Genomic DNA, 24,926 nt, shown 5'->3' on the forward strand with positions numbered 1-24,926 from the left:
CCATTTAATTTTCCTTTTTTGTCATCTTTGCCAGTTTCCATTTTTCTATTTATTAATGATTTGGAACAATTTTTATATTGCTTTTTATAGCTTGAGTGTCTTCCTTTGAAAACTGACTTCATAGCTTTAGAGCATTTATCAAATGAGGAATGGCTCTCATTCTTATACATTTCAATGATATCTTTATATATCTTGGAACTGAGAACTTTATCAGAGAAATTTGCCACAAAGATTTTTTCACAGTAACTATTTCCCTTCTAATTTTAGCTACATTGATTTTGTTTGTGCAAAAAATTTTTAATTTTATGTAATCGTCATTGTCTTTTATTTTCTGTGACCGTTTTTATCCATTGTTTTGTTATGAGGTCTTTGAACTGTCCATTTGATTTCTTACTTCCATGCCTTTGCCCCATGCTTGGAAAATGTTCCCTCTTCCATTCTTCTTCTTGGAGTCCTTATCCTTAATTCAAAGTTCAAAACCTACCTCGCAGGGTTGTTGTGAAGATCAAAAGAGATAATGTATTTAAAGTACTTAGCACAGCACCTGGCATGTTAAAGATTCTTTTTTTTTTCGGTTGGGCAGTGGGGTTAAGTGACTTGCCCAGGGTCACATAGCTAGTAAGTGTTATGTGTCTGAGATGGGATTTGAACTCAGGTCCTCCTGAATCCAGGGCTGGTGCTCTATCCTCTGTGCCACCTAGCTGCCCCCACATTAAAGATTCTTGATAAAGGTTTTTTTTTTCAACCCCTACCCCTGATTTCCCCATGTGCCACCTAAGCTGATCCTCCTATGTATAAGTCTGCTCTCCATCATCAAATTATCTTGTATTTACATATATGTATACATATTGTATCTCTTAGTATGGTATAAGCCCTTTAAGGGCAGGAACTTTTTTTATTTTGTCTTTCTTTGTGTCATTAGCTCTTAAAGTGGTGCTTTGCTTATAACAGACACCTAATGCATGTTTGTTGAATTAAGTTAGATTGAATCATCGTATTCTCTATGTTTTGGTAGAAGAGGAACATGTCAGTTCACTGCTAGAAGTACCACTACAGAGGCAGGACTCTTCCAACAAATACCTCTGTTTGCATTGCTGCTGTGAACTGTTTAGTAAAATACAAGAAGATTTCTAGCATATTTATATTAACATAACTGGAATATACATTTTAATCTGAAGATTAGAGAAAATTCTCTTCAATGCATTTGGCAACACTAGCCTTTTTTTTTTTAACTTTGAGAAGATCATATCCAAATAAGTAATAAATGAATTTTTTGGTATCAATTACATTTTGTTTACATTTTGACCATTTTTAAATTTTAGGTTACTGGATACTAAACTGATGGCAAGCACACAACCTTTTAAGGTAATTTCCAAATCTGAGTTATGATGCCAATTTTTTACAATTTTTCTTTTTAAAAAAACTGATACCTTTTGTAACTGAGGTATTTTTGTAACCATTTGACATTTTTCAAGTGCCTATCATATAATTGAAATGATTAAGTATTGTGGCAAAGGCATAGTTTTGCCAAACCATTACCTACTATAGTACTGTAGAAAGATTCATCCAGAAAAGACCTATTCTGATTATAGCTACATACTAAATATAAAACCTGCCTGCTTAGTCTATTTAGTAAACTTTGACAGCTGCGAGTGTCACTAAAGAACATAAGGTGGCAGTACTCATTATATTTAGTAGTTAACTATCATCAAATATAGTTATCCAATACGATATATAATAATTGCTTGGTTTTTGCTTCTCTTTGCAGGATATTATCAACAACACATCCCTAGCAGAACTGGAAAAGCGATTAAAAGAGGCACCATTCAGCCCTCCTAAAGTTGGTAAGAGTTTAAGGCAATGAAGCTTTTTGATTATGAATTAATAAACTTAATTGATGTACTCTTTAATGAGCGGAAGTTGTCGTAGAATTCACAACTAATGAATAACATTGTTTGTATTGCTGGTTTCTGATTAACCATGTCTGTGTCCTGTTTAAATGTGTTCTTAGTTGGATAGCTTGTTCATTGAGGAGCAAAGTAATTCAAACTTATATATCATCATTTGATACTGGTGGCATTTTTCCAGTAATAAAAAGGATTTTTTTTTTCTCCAAGGCGTATCCTTTTAATCTAAAGGGATAACTGCTTTTGGTTAAATACCAACACTATAATTTTTTGTGTACTTGGCAAGTTTGAGAACTGTGCCTCTAGACTGGGAGGAATGGAAATCCCCATACCCTCTGTTAACCTGGTATGGGAACGGAAGCAGGGCAAGTAATCAAGATAGCAATTGAGAAAACTGAACATATGGAGGAATGCTTCCAGATGGAGAAACATTTGGTCTTACTACATCTGATCTATTCCTTTATCTCTTTTCCAAACTGTATACATAATTTGTTTACATTGGCCTAATTGTGTCATTGTTATGTGCTCCAGAGATACTTCATTAGATTCCTCTAGTGTGTGTGTGTGTGTGTGTGTGTGTGTGTGTGTGTGTGTGTGTGTGTGTGTGTGTGTGTGTTGTGAGGCAGTTGCAGTTAATGTGTCTGAGGCTGAATTTGAACTCAGGTCCTCCTGACTCCAGGGCAGGTGCTCTATCCACTGCGCCACCTAGCTGTCCCTAGATTCCTGTAGTTTTAACTGAAAATTTCAAGTTGTCATAGATTAATGCTTTATAACTTTCAAAGTACATTACCTTCAAACATCCTAGATTATAGTTAATTGTTTTTCTTTCTAGATAATTAGCTCAAGTGAAAGGGATAAAAGAAAGAAAGAAATTTAGATTATTCCTAATGGATGACTTTAGAAAATGTGTGTGTATGTGTGAATGAAAGAGCTGGTGGGAGATTTAAGGAATTAACTTATGTAGATAGGGAACATTTTTGAAAAGACAAAAGTTTTAGGCATAAAGTATTCTTATTTATTATCTTTTGGTGGTTAGGAAATTATCTGTGATGAACATTATATTGATGTAAAAATGCCTTTTTTTTTTTTGGTGAGGCAGTGGAGGTCAAGTGACTTGCCCAGGGTCACACAGCTAGTAAGTGTCAAGTGTGTGAGGCCGGATTTAAACTCAGGTCCTCCTGACTCCCAGGCTGGAGCTCTATCTACTGTGTCACTTAGCTGCCCCAAAATACTTTTTTTCTTTTAAGGCAATTGGGGTTAAGTGACTTGCCCAGGATCACACAGCTAGTAAGTGTCAAGTGTTTGGTCTGAGGTCAGATTTGAACTCAGGTCCTCTTGACTTCAGGGCCGGTGCTCTATCCACTGCGCCACCTAGCTGCCCTTTTTTTTTTTTAAACTATTACTTACATTCATTATTTGATTTTGCAGCTTTCCCGGCTTTTATCTTAAATGATCAAGGGAATATTGTATTGATTTGTCCAACTCTGTTATATCTATTTTTGTGTGTTATTTTATGCTTGCACATTGAAACTTCCGGTATGCCTGTTTTCACAGTATAAGGCAGGACTGTCTCAGGTAGATTTCATCCAGATAGGTTTAATTACTCCCTCCTTCCCCACCTCTTTCAACCCCAGGGTAACTAAGTATGATATAATAATAAAAGGTCTTTGAGTTGGCCTTGTCAGTAAGATAGTTCCATAGTATTGACTGTAAGGACAGATAACATTATTCTGAGGATTTGGTATTTTTTTGGATTCAATTGTGCTTTCACATTGTGTTGCTTAAATTTGGAGATATAGTACAGAAATTCCCTGGGAAATGTTCTGAGCCTGAGCCATTAGTCTAACTTTTCAGCAAGTTCAGGCCTGTTAGTTTGGGTTCTACTTGTTAATGTAATCTTTAAGGTAAGAAATCTTTTCTTGAATTTGGAATGGTTTCAGAAGTAGAATTTTTGGCATTAGGGTACTTATTGGTTGGCAGTATTAGAGATTTGGTTTCTACTTTGGGGAGGCTAAGTTTTGCAGTTTCTAAGGTATTAACCATTAAAATCAGGTGAAGGTGTACTTTCCGAGTTCTAAGATTTACAAAACTGAAATATTTGCAGATTAGATACTCTTTGACTGATGTTTGATAAAGTTAATATTATTGTGTAGGTAAGGCATTTGACATTGCTATAGATAGCAGCTTTTGTCAGGAAGCATATGAACCATATCAAAGTAAGTCTTGGGCTGTGGAAGAAATAGAAAATATTTAAACTACTGAAATAAATTTTTTACTGAAATAATTTTTTAAGATATGATTTTATGGTCACATAGGATATTTCTGTAGAGATTATTAACATGATGGAGTTCGGTGTACAAAAGAGGCATCATTATATTTCATGACACTCTTGGGAAAACCATTTTTTTTCTTTCATTTTAGAAAGTGCAGAAGGATTTCCAAGTTATGATACTGCATCTGAACAGCTCCACGAGGCAGGCTATGATGCGTACATTACAGGACTGTGTTTCATCTCCATGGCTAATTTCCTAGGTATTATATGCATGCCAATATCAAGAATTCATATAATTGAGTGGGGGGGACTTACTTGTCCACCTTTTCTTATGACCCACTCATTTGGAGGTGGGAAGGGTGTATGAGTGGAAATCAGAGTAGAAAGGGAAGCTATGTGGGAGAACTTCTGAGCAGGGAATGGAGTAATTTTCCCTCCCTGAGCCCTTCAGGCAGTGTGGAACTTGGTTCTTATGAGTACTTTCATCCCTTACCAAACTTGTTTGTTAATTTATATAGATATGTTTTTACCTGAATTTTTAGACCTCATATACATAGTAATTTATAATATCCTGCCTCTTTTTTTTTTTAGGTTCTTTTCTCAGTCCTCCAAAAATTCATGTGTCTGCCAGATCAAAACTCATTGAACCTTTTTTTAACAAGTAAGTAATCCATGGTTTCCAGTGCAGAAATTATCTGATATAATTAAGAAGGGGGTTAAGCATCATGGAAAGTGAATGGTCTGCTGATGAGGGATAATTTTTGAGGGGAATTTATTTATTGGATAAAGTAATTACCTGTGGCAATCTGATTATTTTTTAAAATGATAAGATAAGCTTTTGGGGTCATTTTAAACTTGGCTAGTATATGTATTAAATAAGTTGGTAAAAATGAAAGATAATTCCAAAATAAAGTGATATTCTTAAAGATAAAAGCATAATTAAACTTTTATATTTAACTTGATTATTTCCAGTTGAAGTATTTTCATTTTGCAGTTCTCTTAATCCCTAAGTTGATTAGATGAAAAATTAACTAATATTAATATGTCACTTGAATAGAACATGTTGATTTTTAGAAGATGTTATGTATTTAAGCTACATTTAAGAAAATATGTGGAAAAATCCCATGGACTCTCTTCTATAATTTTAAAAATAAAATCATAGTAAAATCCCACTAATCTGTCCTAATTGGAAGAAAGTCATTGAGTTCTGAAAAAAACTAGAGTTCTGGAACTTTTTCAAAGAATTGTGATTTTATTGCTTTGAAGTACAATATGCTAGCCCAAGGGTTGGGAACCTTCTCATGTTGGAAGGCCACATTAATATTTAGCTTGTAATCAGATAAGACCACATTCAAGAAACTTCAATTAGATATACCTAACAGTGTACATTATTTTGTAAAAATCCAACTACTATATACTTAATAATTTCAAAAAATGAAAACTGTTTGTTAATTTTAAAGTTAATTAACCTTTTAATGACTTTGTCGTGTCTGCTTTTTGTTGGAAAGCATTTGAATATTTGGTTGCAACCTGGAGGTCCACAGTTTCAGTTAATCCTCTAGATGGGTATCAGTCATTTGTGACCTGAAGGGTATTTTGATTTGGGTTAGGTAGGAAAATGTAGATTTGCAGCAATAAGTGATTGAAAATCTAGCAAACATTTTTCAGGCATGTTGCTGAAGGTGTGGGTATTCTATTGCATTTTTCCGTGTTTCAATTGAATCTTTCTTAGCATCAAACAGTGACTAAAATGTCATCTACTGAGAGCTCAATCAGTTTCATTTGTAGTTCTTCAGATGCCTTGGTGATACCACCTAGGTGAGGCTGAAATACTAATTTGACTGTGGTGTTAATAATTCTCAAAGTCAGTGAACTTTTCATTGTATTCTCCAATTAATAGGTCTATAACAGCTACATATTCTTCAAATGATTCCCATATATCGTACTGCTCAACTGGGGGAAATGTTTGTCCAAAATTTTCTTTTGAAGAAGTGTTTTAAAAAAAGATAGCTTTTTTTGAAATGCTTGGATTTTTTTTTTTGCCACATATCATGTATAGACTTAGTTTTACTTTGCAAAGAAATATTCAAGTCATTTTGACTTGATATGATATCATGCAGAAATGCAGCATTCCGGTAGAAATATTTCAATAATTCACATTGCTGATTCTGTTCTTCGTAAAATTTAACTATATGTTTTTGCAGAGATTAAATTTTGGCTAATACCTGTCCCTGTGATAGCCAACAGACTTTAGAATGGTATGGCAAATCCACACTGAATACCTCATCATCCACCTTTAGCATATTAGGAAACTGATGATGCCGTGTTGCATTTGCATGAATATAGTTCATTTTAAAAAATAAAATATAAATATAAAAGATAAACTATATTAATAAAAATAAAAGAATTTGTTCTATAAAATTTGGATTCAATCAAAAGGCTGTACTTAAGGACCTAGAAGGCCACAGATTCCACACCCCTGTGCTAGCCCATTTGCTTACAACATACCTCTAATGAAGTTAAGGTTCCAGTTTGATCCTTGAATGAGCCACTTAGGTTTGTTCTGTGTCATGGTCATGGACTTACTTATGGCTGTCTTATAAATGTATACTGTTTATCCTGGTATAGACTACTGAAAAAGTGTGATTTAAACAGCACACACCCATCATTAGTACTAGGAAGAATAAATAAAAATATTTATCTTTCTGACCTTGACATCATTTTCAGTGTATTAAGGGTGGCATGTTACATATAGATAGATAAGAATAATTTATAATTAGAACCTTCACATAAATGTTTTACCCTACAAAGACTAAATATTTCTATTGTTTGTACTTTTATTCTGCAAACTCCTTTTTCCACAGATAATAAAGATTAGAAAGAATCATCATAGATTCTGAATTTGTATAGCAAAGGGAGGAAGAATAGATAACCCGGAAGACAGGAATTGTTATCTGTTATTTTATGTTGTATATGCTACAGCAATTACCATATTGTGCTTTTAAAGCATAGTTTAATTAACAGGCAGGACAACAGCTTATTCTATGAAGAGAACCATTAAGTAATTTCTTATGCTTTACTGCCAGCCATCTCATAGTTCTGCTTTAATTTAACTTTTATTTTATAAAAGTTCTCAGAAAAATAGCTTTTATTAGTTTTTAAAACATTTAGTTATCTCTTTCCATTGCAGTAAGTCCCTGTAAATGTGGTTAATACATAACATCTGCTTTACATGCTAATTTATTCCCTGTCAGCCATGTATGCCTATCAAAAGAGAAAGCTTAATTCTAAATTGTATTCCTTCCTTAAAGATTTGCAGTTCATTTAAGTTGGTTTAATATCATGGCAGATACAGTCAAAGAAACTAACCAGATGCGCACAATTTTATTGTAATAAAAAACAGTTAACTTGGTGAGCATTTTGCTAAATGTCGATGGGTACAAAATGTGATTGAGCAGGTTGGATTTGGGAAACCATCTCTGAAATCTCTCTATGAAGCCTTGCTTAACCTGTTTAATTTCTCATTGTTTTTTTTCCCCCTTTATGTTAAGACATTCTTTTTTCTGACTCATTTGAAAGTCAGCCAGTACTTGAAACATGAAGTAGTTAACTAATTTTGTCATACTGCACTAGGCTAAGATGATCAAATGCAATCAGTCAATACAAACTCAACTTCTTAACCTGTTTAGAAAGTGAGAAATACAAATGATTTGGGGCACATTTTTCTTTAAATTGTTATTGACCTTATCCTAATTGATGTAACATTTCCTTTTAAACATAGGTACAATTTCTGTCTTTAACAGCTTGATTTATTAAACTGTCTCTTTGAGGAAAAATACTCAACAACCATTTGCAAGCTCTTCGTGCAAATCTGTGGTTTTTGTTATTTTATGGAGATATATACATATATATATATATATATACACACACATATATATATTTATTGATATGAATAAATTCTTAGGGTATACATGTTTGTATCAGTTATGAGTAAATATGAACTTTACTAAGCATGTATTCTTTAGATAGCAGACAGCGCAAGTGTATAAATATTATTTTATTCTTCTTGAGCCAGACTCGTGTATTTTAAAAGTAAATAAATATGGCTCCCCTCACTGTTACTCATCCTTACCTCTACCCAAAACAAAACACAAAACCTCAAACCTTCCTTATTTTTCATTATCCCAAATTAGCATTCATATTTATCTTTATTAGTGATCACTTTTGGGAATTTTAGATAGCTGGAGCTTAGGCAGTATGTGAAGACTGAATATGGATTAAAAGGGCTTTTTAACTCTCACATTTCTAGAAAGATGCAGTTTTATTGCAAGACTTTATTGCCTTGCAACACTTTGCTTTTGGTTCCACATGAAGTACTTGTTTTGTTTGACTTTTCGAGGGCAGGGTAGAAGTACTGGGAGAGTGTTGTATTTTAGTTATTGAAGTGAATTTCAAGCTACTACTAATGGTAGGGTTATTTTTAATAACATTTCCTCTTGTTTGTCTTGGAAACTTTTATAGTATAGAAAAGATTTACTGTCTTTTATAGCCTTGGTCAGTTTTCATCAATAAGTAGAAAAAATAGATTTAAAGCAGATCCTTTTAGTCTGGAACAGGCTAAAAAGTATTCTTTGCTTTCGTATTTCACTGTACCATAGAAAGTACACAATCACATTTCTCATTTTTAGGAGGCATAATCTTTTTTTTTTAGTAAGAATTTCTTTGGAACACTCTGAATCTTGCATGGAATTGTAGACAGCCTTTTATTAGCTTATTTTTGAGAAGATTGTGTTTCTTTGTTGCTCTAGTTCTCTAAAAATCAATGGAGGCAGAATGAGCATTGGGTGTGGAGTCAGGAGATTGGGGCCTGGGTCCCAACTTTCCTGGCTACTGAACATAGTTAGGACTTTGGAACAAGTCGCATCACCATTTTTGTCTTCAGTTTCCTAAACTTTGAAATGAGGGAGTGAGATGCTCTCCAAGATCCTGTCTAGTTCTAATAAGGCAAAGGTCTGTGAATGAGATTGTAGTTTTATAGAGTCTGAGCTAACTTTTGTCTGTGTAATAAAAAAAAAAGATGTGTGTATTTGCCTCATGTGGTTTTTGTATTGTATTATTGTTGCTATAGTTGTGCTGCCTGAGATGAGGTTGCTTTATTTCCTTTTCATAGTGTAAGGACTTTGGAACAGCAGAGATGCAGAGGGCTAAGAAGCCACAATTGAGATAGTAAATCTTATAGAGGATGCTAGGAAACAAGGAGGAATAGTTTGTACATTAAATATGATATTACAGGATAAAGATTATTTTTGATGAAACTGAAGAAAACTCGTACTGGGAGAATTTGATTTACATGACATGATAGGATGATTTGTGGTGAATTATAACTTTGAATGATGATAATATATGGAATCATCTTGGCGATGAACAATGAAGTGGAGGTAAAATTAGAGTGCCATTTATAGCACATGAAGAACATTTCTTCCTCTTCATTCACTATCTGTTTATAAAATATCAAGCAATATCTCACTATTTAAATTGATATGTATGTAATGGAGGAATCTAAGATTGCTGTGATCTGGAACACATTTTTCAGAGTGTTATTTTTAAAATTAGTGCAATTAAGGAAGTTTTGGAGAATTATTTAATTTTGTGTGTTAATGATGTATGTTTGGTACCTGAATCCTATTCTCTGAAATGAAGTTGAAGGATTTCTTTCTTTTTGTCTTCTTTGTCTTTGCATCATTAGCACCAACAAAAACTTGTAGTTACTTTGTTCTACATGAGTATATGCTAGTGAGAATTAGAAGACTACTAATCAGGCTTGTAACACATTGGAAAGAGCACTGGGATTGGAGTGAGAGCTTGGTTTCAATCCTGGTATTTAAAACTCTAGGACCCTGGGGAATCATATAACCCTCTATCAACATCAGTCTTGAGATAGACTAGAGATCATAATACACAAGGTTATTATGCGGAAAGCATTTTGTACACCTCAAAGCTCTCTATAAATAGAATGAGTGCTGAGGAACCATAATGAATATGCATTCTTCAAGTGGAGAGCTGTGCTTGATAACATTTAACTATAAATCTCTCTCTGATTGGAAAAACTTCTTAAAACTATTTAGTATTTGCATGCTCATTCTGACCCTGACTAGAAATAAGATAACGTTAGAAAAATGATCAGTATGAAAATTTTTTTCTTTTTTTTTCTTTTTTTTTTTAATTTTTTTTTCCGTATGCTTTTGAGTTGAAAATTTTTTCTCCCTTTTTCTCCCCCCCACCCTCCCCAAGACGGTGCACAGTCTGACATAGGCTTTACATTTACATACCCATTAAACATTTTCACATTAGTGAAGTTGTAAGTAAAAATTAAAACCAATAGGAGGAACCATCAGAAAGAAGAAACAAAATTCAACTTAAGGTAAAAATAAGTGAGAGCGATTCGACTTCCATAGTTCTTTCTTTGGATGTGGACAGCATTTTCCATCCCGAGGCCTCTGGAGATGTCTTAGATCCTCGTAATGCTGAGAAGGGTTCAGTTTAACATTCTTAGTTATTGCATAACGTGGCTGCTATTGTATACAAAGTCCTCTGGGTTCTGCTCACTTCACTCAGCATCAGACCATATAAGTCTTCCCAGGTTTTTCTGAAGTCAGCCTGTTCATCATTTCTTATAGCACAGTAGTATTCCATTACATTCATATACCACGACTTGCTCAGCCATTCCCCAATGGATGGGCATCCTCTCAATTTCCAATTCTTTGCCACCACAAAAAGAGCTGCTATGAATATTTTTGTACATGTGGATCCTTTTCCCATTTGTTTGATCTCTTTGGGATATAGCCCTAGAAGTGCTATTGCTGGATCAAAGGGTATGCACATTTTTGTAGCCCTTTGGGCATAGTTCCAAATTGTTCTCCAAAATGGTTGGATCATTTCACAGCTCCACCAACAATGTATTAGCGTTATGAAAATATTTTTTGAAAAATTATATAATAATGTTTTCCACTGGTAAATAAAGACTAGATCAGAGGAACTTTTCAGGTGTTGAGTTAGTATTGAGACTGTTTTATATTCAAAACACTGTCCCTTGTAAAAAGCACATTTCCTTATTACTGAGCAATTATTAACTTTTTGGATGTTGTTACTGTAGTGTACGGCTTCTATTCGGTGAAGAAATTGAGAGCTCCCTATTTGGCATCTTTTTCGTAGACTTTTTATCTTATTTTATTTTTTAAAATTAATTTATTTTTAGTTTTCAACAATCACTTCCATAGGCTTTTGAGTTTTAAATTTTTCTCTCCCTCCCCAAGACGTCGTGCAATCTGATATAGGTTCTACATTTTCGTAGACTTTATCAATGTGAAAATATGACAGTGTATGTGGTGAGGAGAAAGAGATGACAGCTATTATCCATGCTGCACAGAAATGATTATGTGACTTGCCCAAAGTCACATTGTTTTGGTGACATAACCCTGGTTTTTAGGGAAGCCAAGTGTCTACTTCCTCCTATTCCCTTTATAATTTGGAGAAAAGCAGAACTAAGAGCCAGAAGAATTTTCCCTCACTTGACCTTTTTATTCCTTGTCTTCCGAACACTAAAGAAGGAGCTGGAGTAAGAAAAGGAAGAGTTAAAATGGAAAGCCACTAATTCTGACTATCAGTATTTATCTCATTTCTATGACAATACCTTTCCTAGCCAAATACCTGGATCTACCTTTAAAGGTTAGCATGGCACATAACATTTTTTAATGAGAGTCTGACTCATAATACACTTTAAAATTAATTTTTTAAATAAATAATTTACTTATTTTTAGTTTTCAACGTTCACTTCCATAAGATTTTGAGTTTTAAGTTTTCTCCCCTTCCCTTTCCTCCCCTCCCCCAAGGGTGGTATACAGTCTGGTATAAGCTCTACTTATACATTCATATTTAACATATTTTCCCATTAGTCATGATGTAAAGAACAATTGGAACTAATGGGAGGAACCATGAGAATGAAGCAATAAGACAAAACAACAAAGGAAAAAGAGAGCAAATAGTATGCTTCCATCTGCGTTCAGACTTCATAGTTCTTTCTCTGGATGTGGATAGGGTTTTCCATCATGAGTCTTTTGGAGTTGTCTTAGATCCTTGCATTGCTGAGAAGAGTAAAGTCTGTCAAAGTCAGTTATCACACAGTGTGGCTGTTACTGTGTACAATGTGTTCTCCTGATTCTGCTCACTTCACTCAGTATTAGTTCATGGAAGTCTTTCCAGATTTTTCTGAAGTTGGCCTGCTCATACATTTCTTATAGCACAGTAGTATTCCATTGCATTCATATACCACAACTTGTTTAGCCATTCGCCAGTTAATGGGCATCCCCTCAATTTACAATTCTTTGCCACCACAATAAGAGCTGCTATAAATATTTTTGTACATGTGGGTCCCTTCCCCATTTTTATGATCTCTTTTGGATACAGACCTAGAAGTGGTATTGTTGGGTCAAAGGGTATGCACAATTTTATAGCCCTTCGGGCATAGTTCCAAATTACTCTCTAAAATGGTTGGATTAGTTCACAACTTCACCAACAGTGCATTAGTGTCCCAATTTTTCTACACCCTCTCCAGTGTTTGTCATTTTCTTTTTCTATCATGTTAGCCAATCTGATGGATGTGAGGTGATACCTTAGAGTTGTTTTAATTTGTTTTTCCTTTAATAAATAGTGATTTAGAGCATTTTTACATAATTATAGATAGCTTTGATTTCTTCTTCTGAAAACTGCCTGTTCATATCCTTTAACCATTTGTCAACTGGGGAATGACTCATATTTTTATAAATCTGACTCAGTTCTCTATATGTTTTAGAAATGAGGCCTTTATCAGAGACACTGGTTGTAAAAATTGTTTCCCAGCTTTCTTCCTAATCTTGGATGCATTATTTTCTACTTAATGTAATCATAATATCTCTTGTTTGATCATAAATTCTTCCCTTTTCCATAGATCTGAAAGGTAAACTATTCCTTGCTCTCCTAGTTTGCTTATAGTATCAGTCTTTATATCTAAATCCTGTACTCATTTTGACTTTATCTTGGCACAGGGTGTAAGATGTTGGTCTATGCCCAGTTTCTGCCATACTGTTTTCCAGTTTCCCCAGCAGTTTTTGTTAAATAGTGATTTCTTATCCCAGAAGCTGGAGTCTTTGGCTTTATCAAATACGTTAGTATAGTCATTGACTGTTGTGTCTTGCATACCTAACCTATCCACTGATCCACCACTCTAGTTCTTAGCCAGTACCAAGTAGTTTTAATGATTGTTGCTTTATAATACAATTTTAGATCAGGTACAGCTAGGCCACCTTCCCTTACGTTTCTTTTCGTTAGTTCATTTGATATAAATTAATTGTTTTTAGTGCCATTATAATCTTTGTTTCCATGCCTTCACAACTTTAAACATAATTCTAAAATGTAGTTGCTTTTTCTAAGTATGCATTTGCCTAAGACCATAATATATCAGAACATCCTGCATGCGTATAAATGTGACCTTTGTTCAGTGTAAAATTTCCAAATGTATATTTAAGCAAATTGCATTGTATGGATTACCAAATGAAACTACTTTACTGCAATGTATTTTGCAACATAAATTTCTCTGAGATAGAATCTAGGAATGCTATCACCAAGAAGACATTTTCATTTTCATATAATGGGTATCTTTGTTACTTTGTATTTCAACTTTCCATCTCCATATATAACCTATATTTTGTATACAACAGATACTCTTTAAATGCCATTGACAAAAAAATCAAAATTAAAACATCTACTTAGGGTTAACTTTATGATTATATTTTAGCTCTCTTTATACCTCACTCCATCCTATATTTGGGACGCATAGCTATAGCTTTGACTAATATTACCCAAAGTGATTTGGTTATGGAACATTGGGGCAAATACTGACAAAATTTAAAATTGATTCAAGAGACTATGTTGATTTGTAAACCCCCTGAACTCTCAAGGGAGGTCATAGGAATTTTAGAGCAAAATAGAGGAAATTAAGTTTCTTTTCCTACCTAAAACTGTCAGATGCAGTAACTGTTATTGATACATAATTTCCATGTTTAGTATTTTAATGAGAATATCAGTAATGTATTTTCTTATGAAATGCATTTCCTGCTTATATCATATAAAACGCAGTTAGGGAAATGCTTATTTAGACTAATCCACTAGAGTTTTTTTTAAAAACATCCTTGCCAAGCTCACTTCAAACACCACTTCCTACATGAGGCCTTTCCTCATCCTAGCTGCTAATGCCTCCTCTGTTCAATTTACTGTGTATTTATCTCATATATAAGTTTATGTGGACGTGTTGTATTTCAGAAGAGAATGAAAGCTCCTTGAGGGCAGAACCTATTTGATTTTTGTCTTTGTATCCCTAGTGCCTGTTACAGAGCCTGACACATAGTAGTACTAATAAATACTAGTATTCATAAATACATATAATTAATAAAAACTTTCTGATGGAAGGAGAAAAGAAGGTTTTGAACCACTGTCTGTCAGCTGTTCATATTAGCCACCTTGTTTTGTCTGAGGCATCTCAGTGTTTCAAAAGCATGATGAAATCTTCTACTTATAGTCTAAAAACCCTTATATTCACATTTAATTATCTTAATTTTAAGTGAATAATATAAGGAGTGCCTCGGACTCAGAAAGACTGGAGACAAGACACTTATTTTCCAGAACTAGGCAACTCTCTAAGGACGTAGGTCATAGGTAAATTTGTGGCTCTTCAAAAGGAGGGAGTTTTTATACATAAGTTTCCATATGCATGAATTTTGGATCTTATTCTTTTCCTCTTTCTCATCTGCTCTCCCTTGAAAGATACCTAAATCTTTAGGCACATAAATTCTCGTATTTTAAGTTATTGGATAGAATTAAGTTTACCTGTATAACAATTTTGTACTTATGTATAACTTTTGTTATAGATTTAGGGCAAGTCATAAGTATTTAACGCTATCACTGGGGAAAGTCAGAGAGAATGTCTTGTTTTTCTTGTCAGTTGGTGATATGCATAAGCTATTTAATGTAACTGTATCTTTGGGTAGTACTGTGTGTGTTGACAGGGGGAAAGAGTGCTTGACTCCTGTAAAGTCTCTTTTCATAGGATAAGAGCAACTCAGAAAGCAGCTTCTTTTTTTTTTTTTTTGGTTAGGCAGTGGGGTTAAGTGACTTGCCCAAGGTCACACAGCTAGTAAGCGTTATATGTCTGAGGCCGGATTTGAACTCAGGTCCTCTTGACTTCAGGGCCGGTACTCTGTCCACTGTGCCACGTAGCTGGCCTTCAGCAGGCTTCTTGAGAGAATACTTCATGGTGATCTGTATTTTACTTTAAAAGATCTCAATACGAAATTGAATTATGAGAAAGAAATCATCTGCCTTCCATGTTGTTTGCAGTTTTTTAGAATTATGGGGAAGATGTGTAAATTGTGAGAAAATAAGAGAGTGGCAACTCGATCCTGTCCTTCAGCTTATCATGTGGAGTTAGCACATAAAGCAGTGCTTTTCAGGTACCACTTTCTAGGACCCTTTGGTGGTTACTGCAGGGAGGGCTCAGGAGAAGATGAAGACAGAGGCAAGATAGGAGAAAGCTGATAGGTGACATTGATCTACAACATGCCGTAGAAGCAAATATCCCCAGAATTTAAGGGTCTTAGTTTAATTCTCTTTTAACTGTAACAGCACAGAGGAACTAGATGAATCACCATCCTTCTAAAAATAGTATTTTATATCCTCTAGTCATCTTCAGAAATGTAGCTTAAACCATGGAGAGATATAACTCAACTTACTTTTAAGCTCCATCAAATTAGCTGCCATACACATTCATTTCCAGATAAAAGAAGCCTAGATAAACAGACATTTTAAAAATGAAATCCATTTTGGGAGTCTTTGCAAAAACCTGCAAAGGTGTATTCAAAGGCAAGTACTTTGATGAAATGTAATGAGTACAGTCTTCTAGATAAGTTCAAGGAAGCAGCAAACCTACTGAATTTGTTATCACTTAATACGGTGTGCATTGGTCCCACAAGTATATATTGAAGCTGCCTCCTCTTTCTTGTGCCTATTTCTCTCATTGCTCCAAACCACTAGCCTAAGACTCTTCAAGCATCACCTAAGTATAGCCACTTCAAGAGTAATTTACAAGTAGAGACTGCCATGAGGCAGAGAGAAGAGGGAGGAGAGTATTGCTCATTAATTTATTTTCAGGCTTGTCTGATTTCCTCATTGTGTCCTGATTTTGTAGACTTTGTCTGAATCAGTACTTATTTTCAAGAAACCATTAGTGAAGGGTTTGTCTTAGGTTGTTATCTGTTGTCCTGCATTACTATTCTTAATTATCAAAAAGTCTTGATTTTAAATAAGCTAGCCTTGTGTTTAAGGTTTAGTCTATGTGAGAAACCTTAAATGGCATTCACCTGAACTCATCTTAGAGCCCTGGCACCATCAACCATACTGACACTTAGAAAGCAGTATGAGACTGTCCAAACACCAAGCTGTCATGATGTGGTGAAGATGCTTTTATTACTTTGCAAAAATTTCTCTTCAGTATAAATATTGACTTAATATGTTTACTTTAATTCTGCCTTGTTTGGAAAAATAATATCAACCCACACATCCATATTTTAGCAGCTTGTCTTCTTCATTTAGGGGGAGATTAACAGTGAAATGCATGAAAGCAACCTTGCCTTATACTCACTGAACATAAGTTGCTCCATGCTATAAGCATGCAGATGAGTAGCAGTTTTTAAGGATCCATTGTTATTCTGTATTAAAGAGCAACAGTCTCAAAATGGAGAAGTGTACTCCAGAAACTTATGGTTTGTATTTAAAGAAAGATAATTTTTGTTTTCACAAACTACCTAACCCATGGATTTTTAGAATTCTTGGTGACTAAACTGTCATGAGCAAGCGTTGTGTTTAGTTTACTCTTATATTTTAAAACCTGTCCTTCTATAAGACCTACAGATATTACCTCTGTTGAATGGCTACTTCAACATTTTTATTCCTGTGTATTCTAGATATAATTTGATGTGGCTCATTAGGCGAATACTCTTCAACTGAGCTTTCTACCATTGGTGTTGGTAATGCTACATCCCTGTTCAGAGGGAAGCGCATGAATTGACCTTGGGAAACAAATGTCAGGCAATGTTCTCTTTATCTAAAGAGCAAGTGACTTGATTGAAAATTGTGTCCACAACTGACTAGAATGAAAATAATTCTAAAACAGCTCTCTTTTGTGCATTCACTCCTGTTTTGCACAGAAGCATTACTGAGCATTCAAAATAAATAGCCTGATTTAGGACACATTTCTGCTTGCCTTTTTCCCCCTGACGATAAAATTAGTTTTTCATAGCCCATAAATATGTATAATGATGAGCCTTAGCATACAAGCTTCTTATGCAGTGCTTTTACTGCTGTGGCCTGGAGGAAATACCAAGACTATTTGCAAGTACGGTAGACCTGGTGAGTCGTTAAATGTTTCAATTTTCAGTTGAAAGGCACATAGTGAAGCTAAGCTCTAAATTAGTTCTCCACTAAAATTGCATTGAGATTAGATTTTACTCAATAGTTCTATCGCCTAGTTTTCATTGGAGTGAGAGAAGTGCTATTTCACTTGAAAATATATCTGTAATGCTGTGTGTGATCTCTCTTGAGGAGAAGTTTATTGGAAAGAAGAGTGTATAGTTTTGATGACAGCAGGTAAAGGGAAATCTGCATTTTGGCCTGGTATGTGAAATAACTAGCATTTTGGCAGAATGATTGAGAATTTTAATGATTTGAGATTTTGCTTTGTCAAAGAAATTGGAATAAGTTTTCTTCTTTGTTAAAACATGCTTTGGGGGCAGCTAGGTAGCGCAGTGGATAGAGCTCCAGTCTTGGAGTCAGGAGGACCTGAGTTCAAATCTGGCCTCAGACACTTGACGCCTACTAGCTGTGTGACCCTGGGCAAGTCACTTAACCCTGATTGCCTCACCAAAAAGAAGGAAAAAAAAACACGCTTTGACATTTTTAGTCCACACAGTTCACTAAAGGTCCTTCTGAATGCACGTTATGTGTATCTGAAACTTGGGCTCTGAGTATTCAGGGATCTCCTGACTAACTCTTAAGTTTCTATGACTCCATCTATGATTCTGTGACTTCTGGTGGTGATCATTACATCTGAGTTTAGGTGACTGGAAAGACTTGATGCATGTACTACCTCTTTATTTTTGCAGCATACCCTCTACAACACATGGAAAGACTACTCTTTTGAATTGTGGCTATAGCTATTGGATTTCCTGCCCCTTGCCTCATCCTAACCTGCCTCTTAGCTGACTGAAGCCTTTCCTTAGAGAAAACTTGCTCATAGGTGGGTTTTAGGATGCTCTGCCATAGTTTCCTAGCAGACAACTGTTGTGCTACATTATTTGAAACTGTAATTTAGTCTGTTTTTAAAATATCTCTTCTGCTCACTTTTTGGGTGGTTACTGTGCTTTGGGTAGCTGGTTTGTCAGCTAGCCACTGCTTGGGGATTATGTTGTCTTATAGTTTTTTAATATATACAAAGGGGTTGTGCCTTGATAACCATTGCTTCAGCATTCTGTAGTGGAAAAAGCATTGGACTTGGAGTCAGGAGAAATCTGGGTTTGAATCTTGGTCTCTTAGCTACTCAATCTCATCAAGCTTAAGTTTGCTGATTTGTACAATAGAGATAATATATGCTCCCCTACTTATCCACAGGAGTGCTTTTTAAGAAAGTGCTGTGTATATCTTAAAGCAAAATAGGCATGTGAGCCTTTCTTCAGACAGAAGATGGGTTTTGTTCTTGACCTCATTATTGGTGTTACTCTTCTATTGAGTTGCTCTTGTATTGAGTCATTCAAGGAAATAGATCAAGACACACAGAGGTGGTTGAAGGTTTGGAGTATGAGATCAGACAGATTAGACATTGCTATTTCTCTGTAATTTTTGGTTGGTTACTTTCTCTTCAGCATTACCATACTCTCCTCCAATCATCCAAAATAATGTTCCAAAAGTCTTAATGCATTTTAGGGGGTTTTTGTTTGTTTATTTTAAAATAATTTCAGAAGTAGAAATGCTACAAACTTTTAAAAAACTGGAAAGGTTAATTATTTGAGTGAAAATATTGAAATTTTTAAAATTAAAATTCAGCGTAACCACTGTCTTGTGCTATAAATGCCCATTCCAGATTTTTACTTTATAAAAACTTTCATCAGCTTCTGCTCAGTGACTGAAAGGATTGCAGTTATAATCCTAGCCTCAGCATTATCCAAAGAACAAAAGTTTAATGTGTACATATCACTTTTGACATAATTCCACAAGAAGAATTCTAATGGTGATAGAGCTGGTGACTGAGGCGGCAAAATAAGAGGACCTTGTCTGCTGAGCCCCCGGTTTGAGAAAACATCACACTTTGAGAAAACATCACACATAAACTGTCTCATGTATAATGTATGATAACAACTGTTCCATCTTAATAAAATTAAAATTAAAAATTCACAAAACATGTATAAAAGAAATTTAAATAATTAAACTTTCAATGGAAGTTTGTAGCATTTATACTTAGGAAGTTATTGAAACTTAAAACTACACCAAGACTTTTGGGATACCCTGTATCTATAAACCTTGTATTTGCATTGATTTCTTTTTTTCATGAAAATTAGAGAATCATTTGAGAGCATGCTTCCTTAATAGCTGATTGTGGTTAATTTGTATTTTAGTAATTTGATAATTAAAATCTTTGATTGCTGTAGGGCTTCCTTGTTGTATGTGCACCCAAAGTCATCTTTAGCTATTTTTTTGTTAATTTGTTGAGTTAAGTAGACTCTGCACAGTATTCCAGAATAACGAATGTGATTTCTTCTAGGTATACTTGAACAGTAGAATCCCCTTAGGAGCATAGACTGAGAGTCAGAAGGGATCTCAGAGGTCATCTGTTATAAGCACTTCATTTTTAAATGAAGTTTAAGTATCTTCCCCATGGTCACATATGTGGCAAGTCACAGAATTGGAATTTGGACCTAGGTCCTTTGAGTCCTTATGCATCATTTTTCTCTTCTTAAACATAGTTATATAAAATACATGACAAAACAACTATTGATAATTCTTTTATATAAATTGGGTCATAGAGAATGGGACAATCAATCAGTAAACATTTATAAAGCACCTACTGTGTTCCAGCCACTGTGCTAAGCACTGGAGATAAAATGGTGAAAGACGGTCTCTGCCCTCAAGGAGCTTATAATCAAATGGGGGAGAAAAAAGTGCAAACAGATATATACAATGCAAGCTACATAGAGGATGAATAGAAAATAATTAATAGAGGGGAGGCACTAGGATTAAGAGAGAGTAGCAAAAAGCTTGTAAAAGGTGGGATTTTAGTTGGGACTTCAGGAAGGCAGTTAAGGGGCACAGTGGATAGAGTGCCAGGCCTGGAGTTAGGAAGACTCATCTTCTTGAATTCAAATCTGGCCTCAGATACTAACTGTGTGGCCCTGGGCAAGTCAACCCTGATTGCCTTAGTTTCTTCATCTGTAAAATGAGCTAGAGAAGCAAATGGTGAACTACTCCAGTGTCTCTGCCAATAAAATCCCAAATGGGGTCAACGAAGAGTGGGATGTGACTGAAAACAATTGAATAACAAAAGGAAGCAAGAGAGTTGAGTGGTTGGTGCAGAGGAGGGGAGAATATTTCAGGCATGAGGCATAGCCAGAGAGAATACCTGGAGCTGAGAAGTGGAGTATCTTATTCATGGAACAGCCAGGAGGCCAGTGTCACTGGATCAAAGAGTATGTGGCAGAAGGGAGTAAGGTATAAGGCTAGAAAGGGAGGAAGAAGCTAAGCTATAAAAGGCTTTGAATGCTAAACAGAGCATTTTGTATTTGATCCTAGAGGTTATAGGGAGCCGCTGGAGTTTATTGAGGAAGAGAAGCTGGTTACGTGATCAGATCTGTGACTTAGGAAAATTTAGTGGCTGAATGGAAGATGGATTGGAGTGGGGAGAGACTTGAGGCAGGCAGACAAACCAGCAATCTGTTGTAATCTAGGCATGAGAAGATGAGGGCCTGCACCAGAGTGTCAGAGGAGAGAAGAAGGAATGTTAAAGAGATATTGCAGAGATGAAATTGGCAGACCTTAGTAAGAGATTAGATAGGGAGGGTGAGAGATATGGACAAGTTGAGGATAGCTCCTAGGATAACACTGAAGGTCTGGGAGGGTAGTTTTGTCCTTTACAGTAACAAGGAAGGTAGGAGAAGGGAAAGTTTAGTGGGAAAGACAATGAGTTGAGTTTTGGACATGGTGAGTTTAAGATGTCTCCTGAACATCTAGTTTGAGAAGTCTGAAAGGCAATTGGAGATGCAGGATTGGAGGTCAGCCGAGAGTTTGGGGCAAGATAGGTAGATTTGAGAATTACCAGCGTAGAGATGGTAATTAAATCCATGATAATTAAATCCTCTCCCCATATACCCAGTGAAATGGTATATAAGGAGAAGAGAAGAGGGCCTGAATCCTGAGGAACACCTTTGATTGCAAGGTATGATATCTGCAAGAGGATCTAGCAAAGGAGACTGAGAAGGAGCAGTCAGATAGTTAAGAAGAGAACCAGGAAACTGGTGTCTCTAAACCTAGAGAAAAGAGATTATCAAGGAGAGAGTGGTCAGCCATGTCAGAGGCTGTTGAGAGATCAAGGAGAATGAGGATTGAGAAAGGCCATTGGGTTTGGTAACTAAAATTTCACTAGTAACTTTGGAGAGAACAGTTTCTTTTTACTTATCTGTTAATTTTGTATTTTATTTTAAATAGTATTTTATTTTTTTTCCTATTATATGTAAAGACAGTTTTTAACATTCATTTTAAAGTATTTTGAGTTCCAAATTTTTCTCCCTTCTTCCCCTTCCCTCTTCCTAAAATGGTAAGCAATTTGATATAGGTTATATATGTGAAATCATGTAAAATATTTCTATATGAATCATGTTGTAAAAGAAGAAACGGAACACAAGGAAAAAACCACGAGAAAAATAAAGTAAAAATAGTGTACTTCAATTTGCATTCAGAGTCCCATCAGTTTTTTCTGTGGATGTGGATAGCATTTTCTATCATGAGTCCTTTGTAATTGTCTTGGATCATTGTACTGCTAAGAGCTAAGTTATTCATAGTTGATCATCTTACAGTGTTGCTGTTACTGTATATCATGTTCTCCTGGTTCTGCTTGCTTCAAACTCAGCATCAGTTCGTGTAAGTCTTTCCAAGCTTTTCTGAAATCTGCCTGCTCTTCATTTCTTATAGTACAGTAGTATTCCGTTACATTCATTTACCACATCTTGTTCAGCCATTCCCCTATTGATGGGTATCCCCTCAATTTCCAATTCTTTGCCACCACAAAAAGAGCTGTATTAATATTTTTGTGTGTGTCTTCTCTCTCTCTCTCTCTCTCTCTCTTTTTTTTTTTAATGATCTCTCTGGAATATAGACCTAGTAGTGGTATTGCTGGATCAAAGGATATGCACAGTTTGCCCTTTGGGCATAGTTCCAAATTGCTCTCCAGAATGGTTGGAGCAGTTTACAACTCTGCCAACAGTGCATTAGTATCCCAATTTTCTTTTTCTTTTTTTTTTCCCCGATACGCAGTGGGGTTAAGTGACTTGCCCAGGTCACACACCTAGTAAGTGTTATGTGTCTGAGGCCAGATTTGAACTCAGGTCCTCCTGAATCCAGGGCCGGTGCTCTATTTACTGCGCCACCTAGCTGCCCCTAGTGTCCCAATTTTCCTACATCCTCTCCAGTATTTATCATTTTTCCTTTTTGTCATATTAGCCAATCTGATAGGTATGAGGTGGTACCTCAGAGTTTTAGTTTGCTTTTGCAGAGAGCAGTTTTGGTGGAATGATAAAGTTGGAAGCTGGATTGTAAGGGGTTAACAAGAGAGTGAGAAGAGAGCAAGTGGAGGCACCTATTGCAGATGGCCTTTTCAAGGAGTTTAGCTACCAAGGGCAGAAGAGAGATAGGGCAATAGTTGTTAGGGATGGAAGGATCAAGTAAGAGTTTTCAGGATGGGGAAGACATTGGCATATTTGTGAGACAGAACTGAATGAGCCAGGAGACAGGGAGAGATTGAAAATTAGTGAGAGAGTGAAGATGACAAAGGGGATAATATGTTGGAGGAGATAGGATGGAATGGGATCACTTGAGCAAGTAGATGGGATAGCTTTGGTAAGGAGTAAGACCACCTCATTACTTAAGACAGTACTGAAGGAAGAGATAATTGCAAAAAGTATCTTCTTTGTTGTTAATGTCAAACAAATGCTAAATAAATGGTAAAATATTCATGAAGAGAGGCATTACATTAAGGATCTAAGAACAATATTTTTCTTAATTTTTTTGTTTGCACGTCTATGGCTGCATAGCACCATCACAGAAATAAGAATGAAATTTTATAGAATTATTGGTTTGAGTGAATATCTTTTGATATCTAAAGATGAAAGACATTCTAATTATTCCTTAACACAGTTCACAGTGAAGGAACAGCTTTTTATATACATATCAAAATTTTTGCTTGTTTACGGTTTTTCCCTGTTTTTGCTTAAAATTTAATGTCATGTAAGGTGATTTCTATGTAAAATACTTTAGCCTCTCATTTCAGAGAATTATTATAGACCCTATGACGGCTAGCCTGTGTGTAGTGTACATTCACTTAAAAGGGCTTTATTAAAATTTCAAAGACCACAAATTTTTTCCTGTGTAATGGTCTGCAAGCAGCATTTTACAAGGAAGATGAGAGTTTACTGGGAGGAGTTTGCCTTGGTTTCTGTTCCCAGAAGCAAAGCTGCAAAATACAAGAGTTCATTTTACAGTCTCATGATTTTCTCAACATATTGTTGGTTGCCAAATTACATGCAGTGTGGGATTTCAGTGTTTTGACATGGTTTGCATACATTGTCCAATGTCCAAAAAAATCACTAAATCCGAGGCTTAGGAAAAAGTTAAGAAAAGCTATTAATAAATTGTACATAAGGACTTTCTGTTTGGTTGAAATAATTGGTAGACAATGTTGTTTGGATAGTTTTTTGTCATTTGGGTGTTTGGATTAGAAATTAATATTAATTCAAAAAAGGTTTTATACAATAGAAATAATTTGCCTATAGGCTGTAATAATTTGACTATCAAGGAGAAGAGACTGATTAACAGTGTCAAAGGCTATAGAGAAAGCAAGAAGAATTGAGAAAAGACTGTTGGATTTGATAACTACAAGTTCACTGGTAACTTTGGAGAGAGCAGTTTTATTGGAATGATAATATTGGGGGACAACTAGGTGTGGATAGAGCACCGGCCCTGGAGTCAGGAGGACCTGAGTTCAAATCCAGCCTCAGACACTTGACACTTACTAGCTGTGTGACCCTGGGCAAGTCACTTAACCACATTGCCTAGCCAAAAAAAAAAATTAGGAATGATAAGGTTGGAAGCCATATTGTAAGGGTTTAAGAAGAGAGTGAGAGAGGAAGTGGAGGCACCTATTGTAGATGGTCTTTTCAAGGAGTTTAGCTATCAAAGACACTTAGCACAGATAATAATTTACATTGTTTCTGTAAATAACCCCATTAATGAGATTAATCAAGGAAGATCTTTTAAAATATTACGTCATAAACCATATGTATATATGTATGTGCCCACTAGAAAGATTCCACAAGTTTTCCAAATATAGTATTAGGTAAGTCTGT

At 35.3% G+C, this 24,926-nt stretch overlaps 1 protein-coding gene across 4 annotated transcripts in view; it reads left to right on the forward strand.

The window, feature by feature from the left end:
• The window catches only part of PARN (poly(A)-specific ribonuclease), a 180,083-nt gene that overhangs the window by 37,862 nt on the left and 117,295 nt on the right, over window positions 1–24,926 (forward strand). For all 4 annotated transcript variants that reach the window (XR_013485983.1, XM_020972533.2, XM_078152781.1 and 1 more), the window contains 4 exons: window positions 1,323–1,365; window positions 1,769–1,844; window positions 4,329–4,439; window positions 4,771–4,840. Coding sequence is in view for 3 of the 4 variants with exons in the window: in XM_020972533.2 (XP_020828192.1) it covers window positions 1,323–1,365; window positions 1,769–1,844; window positions 4,329–4,439; window positions 4,771–4,840 (300 nt within the window). In the remaining variant the exon portion in view is untranslated. The remainder of the gene's footprint in view (window positions 1–1,322; window positions 1,366–1,768; window positions 1,845–4,328; window positions 4,440–4,770; window positions 4,841–24,926) is intronic.

Source organism: Phascolarctos cinereus, unplaced genomic scaffold (assembly GCF_003287225.1).
Source record: "Phascolarctos cinereus isolate Bilbo 61053 unplaced genomic scaffold, phaCin_HiC Scaffold_4;HRSCAF=312, whole genome shotgun sequence".
In the NCBI taxonomy this organism is placed as follows: Eukaryota; Metazoa; Chordata; class Mammalia; order Diprotodontia; family Phascolarctidae; genus Phascolarctos; species Phascolarctos cinereus.